At 46.7% G+C, this 11,823-nt stretch overlaps 1 protein-coding gene across 1 annotated transcript; it reads left to right on the forward strand.

Moving 5' to 3' along the window:
• The first annotated feature begins 822 nt into the window (after positions 1-822).
• On the forward strand, positions 823-10,422 carry LOC146009624 (uncharacterized). The gene is made up of 4 exons (XM_083150074.1): positions 823-897; positions 1,779-2,306; positions 9,405-9,479; positions 9,653-10,422. The coding sequence occupies exons 1-4, from the start codon at positions 823-825 to the stop codon at positions 9,707-9,709; spliced, it is 735 nt and encodes a 244-aa protein (XP_083006200.1). The 3' UTR covers positions 9,710-10,422.
• The last annotated feature ends 1,401 nt before the right edge of the window (positions 10,423-11,823 follow it).

Raw genomic sequence — 11,823 nt, forward strand, 5'->3', positions numbered from 1 at the left:
CACTGTATATATATATATATATATATATATGTGTGTGTGTATATATATATATATATATATATATATATGTGTATATATATATATATATATACATATATACACATATATATATATATATATATATATATAAAGATTTATATATATATATATATAGTTCAGAAAAACAAAGATTTAGTTCATAAAAACAAAGATTTAAGCAGCTGTGCGGCTGCTGGCTGGGTGGGAGGGAGGCTGCCGGGTGGGAGGGCGGTCTGCCGGGCGGGCGGGCTGCCGCTCGGTGGTGATCGGTGCTGTACTTAACAGCACCGATCACCACCGATCTCTGTGTTACCGAGCGGCTTAGCCGCCGGTAACACAGAAAACGCTGCAATTGGCTGTTCACTTTTGAACAGCCAATCGCAGCGATCGCCGACCGGGGGGGGCACCCCTGCCCCCCCCGGTCGGCGAGGGGGGATGTCTGCTGTCAGGGACAGCAGACATCTCCAAACTGTCACCGCGTCTATAGACGCGGTGACAGTTTAAATCCATGACGTACATTTATGCCATGTGTCGGGAAGTACTTCCCGACCATGACGTAAATGTACGTCAAATGTCGGGAAGGGGTTAAATGCACCCCATTTTTTCATACCCCTACTATCCAACTACGTATGGAGTAGTCGAAGCGTGGCGAGCCCCGCGAGGGGACGCGGTCTCATAAGAAAAACGGGAGCCCAGATATTACATAAGTACCAAAACGTTTTACCTAAACAGCTGTGGTGTGTATTTTCTTTACCTTTAAATACTGTTTCTGCAGCACCTTGACAATGGTGTCAGGTATATGACATGACCCAAAGCCTGGCTGGAGATGAGGGTCCTGAAATCCCAGCCCCTGATCCAGCCCATCAGATATATCTTATGGTACAATTGTATACTATAACATATATCTAATGCGATTTATCTTGGCTTGATAAATTGCATGAGATATATATTTTGTAAAAAAAGACAAAGTACAAAATCAGATGGAATCACTCCCGGGAAGGTCCAGCGGTAGTTCAATCGAAATTACATCCGACTCCAGGGTCAGACATATGGGGCGAGATTTATTGTGTTGACCGTTTTTGTGAAAATGCGATTTAAACTCAAATCGCCGTGTATCGCCATTTTTTTATATCGCATTTTTTTCCAGAAATCGCGTATTGAATGGCTGGCGCAAAGCCGCCTGAAAAGTGCGATACATGGCGATAGACGGCGATAAGGTGCGAATTGAGTCGATGTAATACACCATAAAAGTGCGATTTCCGGGTTAGGTCATGTGCGTATTTGCGGCCAACCGGAATGCGATTTACACCAATACACCTGAACAGCCCATACAACATGCTAACCTATTGGCCCATCTTAGTCCCTTGCAATACGCATCACACCCCCTATATAAAGGGGCGCAGACTCCATTTTACCCTTTGAAAGGGAGTAAGGCGTTTGAGATGGAGAGGAGAGGAGGAGGTTTTGTTAGGTGCAGAGGAGGCAGAGGGACAGCCAGCTTGGGCCCAAACACCCCAACCACTGGGAGAGGTAGGGGAGTGAGAGCCAGCACTGCCAGAGGCAGGACAGGGAGAGCCAGCATGCTCCCAGCAAGAGCTGCGCCAGGGAGAGGCCACATGGTGGAAGCTGAGCAGGTGGCTATGGAGGATGAGGAGGAAGCAGGCACAAGCCAGGTGTCCTCACAGGAGGAACAGAGTGCCAGGCACACAGAGGAGGAGCTGCAAGAGGGGGATTTCTCTGAGGTGGATTGGCCTGTGCAGGAGGCAGAGGAAGCTGACTTGGAGGTGCTGGGGGAAGAACCAGGACAGGAGGAGGAGGAGGAGGAGGAGGAGGAGGAGGAGGAAGAGGGTGAGGCTGGAAATGTGGAGGAGGATGATGCAGCTCGTACAGCTAGTGGGAGGAAAGTCAGGTTCTCATATGAGGAGAATATGGCCCTGGTGCATGCACTCCTGCCCCTGTATGACCGCCTACTTGGTCCTCACCATCATCGCACAAGTGTGGCAAGGAAGAAGGGGATGTGGGACAGTATCACCTCCGCGGTAAATGCAGTTAGCACACACAAGAGGAGTGTGCGCAACGTCAAAAAGCGATACAATGACATCAAGCGCCTCCTCAAATCCAAGCTTGCCCTGGAGAAGAAGGAGGACTGTCGCACAGGAGGTGGCCCTAGGCAGGAGGTCCGCTTTAAGGCCTATGAGAGGCTGCTACGCCAAATCATCCCACCGGAGGTGCTTCCCGGCATCCACATTGCCGACACAGACAGGCCCCCCCCACTCCACCGCCAACTGGTAAGTGTCCACACATGTCAATGTAACATTTTGCTATGTCATGTGCGCATGCTATTATGGTGCTATGCTTTATGTGTCCAAAAGATTGCTGTGTGTGGAACTACATATCCCAGCAAAATCACATTTTGCTACCTTGCATTGCTAATAATGGACTCTGCATTTTGCTGGGTTATGTAGTTCCACAGATCCAATTAATGTGTGCTGTCCTAATCACTGTAGGCCTGCAGTGTACTTGATTGTTAATCCATATCAATCCTCTGGGTAGTTGGAAAAGCAAGGATTATACTCACGATAATACCTTTTCTTCGGAATACTTCATGGCAGCCATTACATTGGGTTTATCCCCTTCTCTCTCCCAATTAGACAGGTAGTTTTTTCCCCTAGGACCCAGCTCCTCCTCTTCCTCTTGCTATATAACCGAGCACCTCCCCTTAGACCATAGTCTTTTGAATGTCTCCGACCCGATCCTAGGGAAAAAACAGAAACAGGGAGGGCTAAAAAAATATGGGCTGCCATGAAGTATTCCGAAGAAAAGGTATTATCGTGAGTATAATCCTTGCTTTCTCCTTCATACTTCATGGCAGCCATTACATTGGGATGTACCAAAGCAGTAGGGCGGGATATACAATACCTCAAGCTAACGCTTGTCTTAGGACCTCACTTCCGAAACGTGCTCCTGCCACATCCAGGGCATAATGCTTGGAAAACGTATGCAGAGATTTCCAAGTAGCAGCTTGACATATCTCACTGGCCGATACGTTCGCCTCTCTCGCCCATGAAACCGCCATTGCCCGTGTCGAGTGTGCCTTGATACCCTCCGGGACTGGACGTCCTACTTTCTTGTAGGTAAAGGAAATAACTTCTTTAAGCCATCGTGAAATTGTCTGTTTCGCTGGAACGAATCCCTTCTTCGCCCCTTGCGGAATCACAAACAAATTCTCTGTTTGCCTGAATGAAGCAGACCTATCCAAATAAATTTTAATGGCTCTGACCACATCTAATGAATGCAAATTTTCTTCTTTTTTATTTGAAGGATTGGGAAAAAACAAGGTAAAATAATTTCCTGATTTAAATGAAAAAATGACACCACTTTTGGCAAAAAAGAATTTTTAGTCTTCAGGACTACTTTATCCGGAAATATCTTCAGATATTGCTCCTGAATGCACAGCGCCTGGAGCTCACTAACCCTTCTGGCTGAAGTGATTGCTACCAGAAACGCCACTTTCCATGTCAAAAACTTAAGGCTTGTTCTGTCCAACGGTTCGAATGGAGCCTCCATAAGTCCATTTAGCACCAAGTTAAGATCCCATTGAGGAACCAAAGAACGAATCCTCGGCCGGATCCTCTTGATGGCCTGACAGAACCTTTTTACCAGAGTATGATCTGCCAGCCTTTGGTCTAATAATACACTTAATGCTGAGATATGCACTTTCAGGGTAGAAACTGCTAAGCCCTTGTTGAAACCGTCACACAGAAACTGTAGAACATGAGAGATGGATGCCTTTGGAAACTGAAATTTGCCTTTAGACCAATTAGCAAATATCCTCCAGACTCTGTAATAGATGGCTGACGAAACCTTTTTTCTAGCCTGAAGAAGTATCTCTATCACTTCTGGGGATAGGTGCTTCTCCCTCAGTTGCTGCCTCTCAATTTCCACGCCGTCAACGATAAGCTCTGTGGATCTTGGCATCTGATTGGTCCCTGAGACAGAAGGTCTGATGACACTGGCAGAAACAGAGGTCCGGCTACCGCCATGCTCTCTAGCATCGGGAACCAAGCCCTTCTGGCCCAATATGGAAGAACTATCAGCACCTGACATCTCTCCGATCTGATCTTCCATAACACTCTGTGGATGAGAGAAAATGGTAGTAACACATAGGCTAGGGAATAGCTCCACTCCTGAGATAGGGCGTCGACTCCGCACGACCCGCGTGCTGGGTACCGTGAGAAGAACCGGGGAACCTTTTTGTTGACCGATGTCGCCATTAGGTCGATCTCTGGCGTGCCGAAGTTTTCTACTATGAGCTGGAAGACTGACTGCTTTAGTTCCCATTCGCCTGGAATTAATGTATTGCGACTCAAGAAGTCTGCTACTTGATTTTCTTCTCCTGGAATGTGCAAGGCTGTAATAGACATCAGATTTACTTCGGCCCACGACATTATGTTCTCTACCTCCTCCAACAACACCCGACTTCTTGTGCCTCCTTGACGGTTGATGTAAGAGACTGTCGTGACATTGTCTGAGAACACCCGCACATGTGACCCCTTTATGTCGTCCGCGAAGAATTTTATCGCTTGCCACACTGCCCTCAACTCTCTGTGGTTTGAGGACCAGCTTTTTTCTTGCATTGACCACCTTCCTTGGCACGATCTTCCTACCCCATGCGCCCCCCAGCCTGAAGCGCTGGCATCTGTAGTTATCACTACAAATGACGGACTTTGTAGGGACCATCTTCTTTCTCTTAACAGATCGTAGCTCCACCAATTCAAGGAGACCTTTACTGCGTTTGGGATCCTTATTGCTTGATCTAGTGGCGTATGATCGCGTGAGAATCTCAGGAGAAACCATTGCAGTGGTCTCATTCTCCATCTTGCCCAAGGTGTAACTTCTACTGCTGAAGCCATCATACCGAGCAAACTCATTGCAGTTCTTAAGGGCACGCGGGGTTCGCTGTGAATAAGAGAAATCAGCTGCTGGACTTTCTCGCACCTTTTCTCTGAGAGCGCTATTTGGAAAGAGACGGTGTCTACCAGGATGCCTAGGAATTGAATCTTCCTTGACGGAGTGAGACGACTTTTTTCCCAGTTGATCATCCAGCCGTGCCTTTGAAGAAACTCGATGGTGTAGTTTCTTGCTATCACACTTTCTTCCTCGGACTGTGCTGCTATCAAGATGTCGTCTAGATATGCCCACACCATCACCTTTTGCCTTCTTAGGCTTTCTATTAACACCACCAGAACCTTCGTGAAGACCCGAGGTAATGAGGTTAGCCCGAATGGCAGGCATGTGAACTGGAAATGTCTTTCGTTTATGGCAAACCTTAGATACTTTCTGTCGGCCGGAAAGATGGGAATATGAAAGTACGCATCCTTCAGGTCGATTGCCACCAGATAATCGTCCTTCCTGATTCCCATCAAGATCGACTTGGTTGTTTCCATATGAAACTTCTTTTTTCTTAGACGATCGTTCAGACTCCTCAAGTCGAGGATGGTTCTGAACCCGCCTGAGGCCTTGCTTATAACAAACAACCGGGAGTAATACCCCAGTCCTCTTTCTTTTAAAGGAACTTCCTTGACTGCATTTGTGTCGATCAGATCCTGCACGCTTAATTTCAACACCTCCTTTTCCGTTTCTGATAGGGGAAGATTGGAACTTAAAAACTTTGCCCACTTCGGCTTTAACAAAAATTCTAACCGGTATCCTTGAGATACTATCTCTAGGACCCATTTGTCCGAGACGTTCTGCTCCCAGACGTGAGCAAACTCCAACAGTCTTCCTGCTACTGGAATCCGCTCAATGGTGCCCCTGGCGTCACTGCTTCTGGGCTGTACTAGAGCTTTCGCCTCTCTTTTTAATGTACTGGCGAAAAAACGCCCGTGACGTACCTGACGCGTACTTGTCACGAAAAGGCCTACCCGGTCTGTAAGACCTGGCCTGTCTAAATGATTGCCTGTTGGAGTAGGCATTAAATCTACCCCTCCTGTCCTGGGGTAACCTGACCGATTTACCCCCCGACATTCTCTGAATCATTTGGTCAAGCCTACTTCCAAAGAGAAAAGCCCCCTCATACGGAAGTGTGGCCAGTTTATTTTTGGAGTGTGAATCCGCCGACCATGACTTCAGCCAGAGTGCCCTTCTGGCTTCTACTCCTGAGGTCAAAGACTTGGCTGAAAAGTCCAGCATGTCTAGCGATGCCTCACATACATAATCTATGGCCATTTGTATCTGAGCCAGGCTCTTGCTCATATGATCTCGGGAGGTTTTATCCTGCATATCATCCTGCAGTGCCGCACACCATATGCGTAATGCCCGTGACAGCGAAGCTATGGCTACGCCTGCCTTCATGGACACAGAGGTAGATATATGCAAACGTTTCAGAGCACTCTCCATCCTCTTCTCCATAGGGTCCTTTAGGGAAGCCCCGTCTTCTAATGGAATGGTCGTGCGGGTAGTCACCTCAGACACAGATGCATCAATTTTGGGCACATTGCTCCATTTCAGAAAATCCTCATCTTCTAAGGGAAACATTTTCTCAACCCTTTTAAAGGACCCCACACGTTTGTCCACATTATTCCACTCTTTTATCAGAATGTCCTTGACCACCTTGTGGACCGGAAAGCACCTGCCTTTCCTTGACCTGTCTTCAAAAAGAGTGTCCAACTCCGTTTTAACCGGCTGCTTATAATTCAAGGTCTTATATAGGTTTTTCAACACCACCTCCACTAGACCTAAATCAAACAAACGCTCGTCTTCAATCACTTCTCCAGATTCGGCCGTGGAACCACCTGTGCCGTCATCAGAACCGGCCCCTACTGATCCAACATCATCGTCCACATCTAAACTGGTCTGAGACCTAGACCTTTTATTGCCAGAGTATTCCTTTTTAGAGACAAAATTCTTCTCCATCCATTCTCTAAGTTCTGAGATCTGGCTAGACACTGAAGCAGATTCTTTCTTCTGAAGACAACATTTGCATAATACATCCTCTCCAACAAACGACTTGTCACACTCAGATCAAATCTTATCCAATCGCTTTTTAGCTGTCTTCTTTTTGGCCACAACAGGCACACTATAACAGAAGAAAAAGATAAACTAACTAACTGACTATCCAGCATAAAAAGTAGACCATAACCAGTCCTCACTGAGGACTTACCTGGGCAGCGGTGTGTTTACATTAGGAGAGGCTCCCTCCATATTGCAGCCGAGTCCCACAGAAGTAACCACGCAGACAAGAAGCAGCAGCGCCTGTCACACCGGCCAGGCGCTATATATACAGCTCTTCCGCCCTGTGGAACGCACGCGACCCGCCCTGGAACGCAGGCCGCGTGCTGACGCGTTGCATATGCGTCACGTCCTCCCCGCGCCTCTCACATGGGACGCCAAGTAAGGAAGCGCCGTACGCTTCCTGTCAGTGGAACGCACGCGGTCTGCCTATGCAACGCAGACCGCGCGCCGGAAGCTCGCCTCACTTCCCCTCCGGCGCCTGCTTCCCCATACCCGGTATGGAAGTCGAGTTACACACACGCCATTTTAGGATAGTATGGCCGCCATTTTGGTTCGCAGAGTTGCGCAAATAAAGTTTCCATACCCGAGTATGTGTGACAAAGTGGACCAGAAGAGTAGCCATACTATCACACATAAATTCATAATAACACACTGACACTAAATGAAATATAGTTAAAGGTTTAGAACGCCACACATAGCTTAGTTAGCCCTGCATACATCTGTCTGTATCATGTTTAGTACCGTTCCGTTCCGTTCATTGTGCGAAGTATTCCGGTCATTGCGAATATTCCGCAATATACACGGCTCGACAGTTATGGATAAAATCCATAATCCAGGGACAGTTTCTGTTAAAAGAATGTAACAAAGAAATCCAGATGAAACCAGTTCTTATCACTGCTGACGCCGAAACCACCGAACAAAGGACTCTTAAAGTTCACTCCCCTGGACCTAGCCAAACCAGGTGTATCAGCTTACCCCCCAATCACAGCTGACCTGACATTCGACCCCTGACCAATGAGAACGGCCTTTGACCTCCCCTTTCTGACCCTATAAGATAGGCGACCCAGAGCAGCCAAAGTCTCTTCGGCACATCTACCTTCCCATGACTTTTCTACCGGACTATAGTTCAGCCCTGAACGATAGTGAGCTCTGACCGGACTGCACTTCGCATATTTGATGAGACGGGTAACGGTTGCATTCACGGTATTTATTCTTATTGTATTGTTGGCTGGTTGTGTCTTGTATCTGTATTCTTTCCCCTTAGCAGAGCCTGTTTAGTATTCATTGTCAGCATATTGTATCACTTGTTAAACCTGTATTTTCTATTCCTGTAACCCCCTTTTGTCCATTAGGGACTTAAATACAACCTCTTTATGGAGTTCTTATCTCCTTACTTCTATACTGTGGTTTGTGTCTGTTATTCGCATTTAGCGATAAAGGTATATTACGGACACTGTCCATAAAGGTATATTCGCAGATTAGAGACAAAGTACTGCGAAGGAATCTCTGATTAAGGTATTGGTTCTTGGTGTACATCATACAATAAAAGGTACGCTACGCTGCGCTACGCTTTGTTCGCACGTAGTTAGGTATAAAGGGTACGTTGGTTGCGGACTTATTACGTAACCTGCGCTTTTCACTTATTGTCTCTCTGGTCATATTTAATTGCCATTAACACCGGAAACAGACGCCAGGCCCGGGAGAACACGCTGATGCCGCTGCACACATCTCCTAGTGCTCTGGACTCACCACACTCGCGCCATGGCTCCCGCACTAAGGCTTAGGTGAGTCCTCATACCTCCTTCTTGACACTGGGTTACAGGCTCCGCCAACCCACTCAGTTGAGCACAGATCCATGCCACCGGCTCCGGATCAAATATATAGGGTAAGGCACCGCCACCCCTCGCTGCCAGGTCTTTTTAATCAAGTCTTCTACTACACTACTCTAACTACCTGTTTACAGATAGAGGAGACAGGAAAAAGACTATGGTCTAAGGGGAGGTGCTCGGTTATATAGCAAGAGGAAGAGGAGGAGCTGGGTCCTAGGGGAAAAAACTACCTGTCTAATTGGGAGAGAGAAGGGGATAAACCCAATGTAATGGCTGCCATGAAGTATGAAGGAGAAAGCACTTTACAGTCACTTTTACATGTCCAATCTGCTGGTCTTTCCTGTTATTTGCAAGTGGATTCAAAATATCGAACACAGTCATAATACTCAAATAACCACTTCAGTTCAAAGTCTTCAAATTCCTTATGTAATCATATCAGGGTCAAAAAGTTTGATTGAGGTAAAGTTTTTTATCTGCATATTTCGAAAAGTGCCAGTTAGGTGCAAATGATAATAATGGAAAATGTCTTCTTCTTTCAAACAGCTCCAGCTCTGGAGTCCCAGCCTGCTGTTGACCAACATCAGCCACATCCGATTGGTCACACTGTCCAGTCTGCAGGTGAGATATCATAGTGTTACACACACACATTGCACAATTCACACATGGCTGTCCCCACCACAGTAGCCTGTGCCAATGCATAATGCATGAGCAACACCTAACCATTCCAACTAAGGTAACATGACACACCATACACCAATCTGCATAGCATACCACTCTTTTCTCATGTGTAGGTCCTTCACAACCGATGCCTGAACCAACGGATCCCATGCAAAATATGGACGACATGAGTGAAATCATCCTGGAGATGGTGACATCGTTGGAACCTGCACAAAACCAAGCACACCCAGTCAATGAGGCCCCCTATACGCAGTCACATAGGCAGCAGCCCCCAAGCATTGCAGCCACCAACACCCCCACTAGTGCGGAGGAGTTGGCGCAATCCATCCACCTTTTTAAGGGGAAACAACTCGCTTTTATGGAGGTGCAGACCACCCAACTAGAAACGGTGAAGGGGTATGTGCGGAACATAGCTCTGCAAATGAGACGAATTTCTCAAAGTGTGCGGGCTAATGTAGGGACACAAATTCGTCTTGTCTCTACATTAGACACACGCTTAGCAGAAATTGGCCAAGCCATTCAGGGTCAAACTACCAATTTTAGAGGTTTAAATGCCAATATGGTTGAACAGACCCAAGCAATTAATGGGCAAACAACTGCGTTGATGTCCCTACAAACGCAAATCAGCCTCAGTGCAACTACTTTGTTAGGTCAGCACCAAACCACATCTACCCAAAGCAGTAGTGTATCCTCCACACCCATGAGTGGGTCCCCCACTACTCCCCCACGGCGTAGTGTCCATACTAGGGGTGGTGGTGCCACTAGTGGTAAGGGTGCTAATACCCGGGCTGTATTTAAACATGAATAATCTTCTTTGCATTTACATGTGTATCATGTTCATTCTTTTTTTCATTCACTCTTGCAGTGATTTTTCCTGCAAATGTTTCATATGCTATGGCCTATGGCTAAATTTTTCTGCAAGTAAAAATTATTTGCATCCAGCAAACTTGTTGTCATTCTTTACAAATGATTACCAACACTGTTCTATTATGTATTGTCAACTAGTGACATTTTAGCAGACACGGGACTTTGGGTTGTGTGTGCTTATTTGTAATGGGATTTTAAGGAAATAGTCACATTTGAAGGGGATAAGCATTGGGAATTGCATACTGTATGTAGGCGCCACTTGTTTTGCAACATTTCAAGCACCTGAGATCAATGATCCATGTCACCTCCATCCATTAAGCCTATGTTAATTTGTATTAACCAACATTTGTACACACAGAAAACTACAGTACTTACTTGACATTGTTATAGGTGTAATCATGTTGCCAGGCATAAAGTATGCTGTGGTGGGGTAGCTTGCAGGTGTTGGCCATTATTGTTGGTCTGCTTCTGGGCAATTAACATGGACAGGGAAAAATGTTATGTTACCAATGTATGTGTGTTACAGGTTCCCCATTACTAATCATTGTACACACACTAATTACCTGTGAAATGCTGCAGGAGCATCCGTGTACGAACCACATCCCCCCTCCGTGTACCTCGCACTACAACATCAGTAGTTTGAGCTTCCTGCACGACTGCTGCAGGGGCCACATCTACATAATTTGGTTGACCCAAAGCTATGTTATGCAGCAAGCCTGGACAACCAAAACCACTTTGGCAGGGTGGTATAGCAGTGTACCTGCTGACCTGTCCAAACACCGAAATCGGCTTTTCAGCACCCCAAAGGTGCGTTCCACTACATTGCGGGTAGCAATATGTGCAGCATTGTAGCGGTGCTGTGCAGGGCTTTGTGGGTTCCGCAGAGGTGTCATGAGCCACGAATGACACCCATATCCTGAGTCACCTAACATTTAAAGGGATTTGTGTGGTCACATATCATGTGGGTAATTTGCACATAATAGTAGCAGCCTATACTATATTGTTTGGCCTGGTATAAACAATTACAACACAAATGACTCTTGAATAGAAGGTTCCACACATGGATGTTAAAGGGAAAGACATAGGTAAGCAAACAGCATGTAAACAGTGGTAAGTGACTTACCAAGTAGCCAGCCCTCTGGCATGGTGTTGTTGTGGAAACGGTCCCAGAGAGCTGAGTGCCGCAGGATATAGGCATCATGGCAGTTCCCGGGGTAGCCTGCAACCACACTGAGAATTCTGAGGTTGGCATCACAGAACACCTGCACATTGAGGGAATGTCTGCCCCTGCGATTGACATAGACATGCTCCCTCACATGCGGGGCCCGAATCCCAATGTGGGTGCAGTCTATGGCTCCCAGCACATTTGGAAATGCTGAGAGCCGATAGAATGCCACCTTCAGGTCCTGCCACTCGG

This window comes from Crinia signifera, chromosome 6 (genome assembly GCF_055691185.1).
Source record: "Crinia signifera chromosome 6, ASM5569118v1, whole genome shotgun sequence".
NCBI lineage: Eukaryota > Metazoa > Chordata > Amphibia > Anura > Myobatrachidae > Crinia > Crinia signifera.

What these genes read in the sequence shown, in the direction of transcription:
- LOC146009624 (XM_083150074.1), top strand. Translation starts at nt 823, where the DNA reads ATGACCCAAAGCCTGGCTGGAGATGAGGGTCCTGAAATCCCAGCCCCT. An exon ending in CCCATCAGATATATCTTATG is followed by an intron (nt 898 to 1,778) that starts GTACAATTGTAT and finishes TGGCCTGTGCAG; the next exon opens with GAGGCAGAGGAAGCTGACTT. An exon ending in CCCCACTCCACCGCCAACTG is followed by an intron (nt 2,307 to 9,404) that starts GTAAGTGTCCAC and finishes TCTTTCAAACAG; the next exon opens with CTCCAGCTCTGGAGTCCCAG.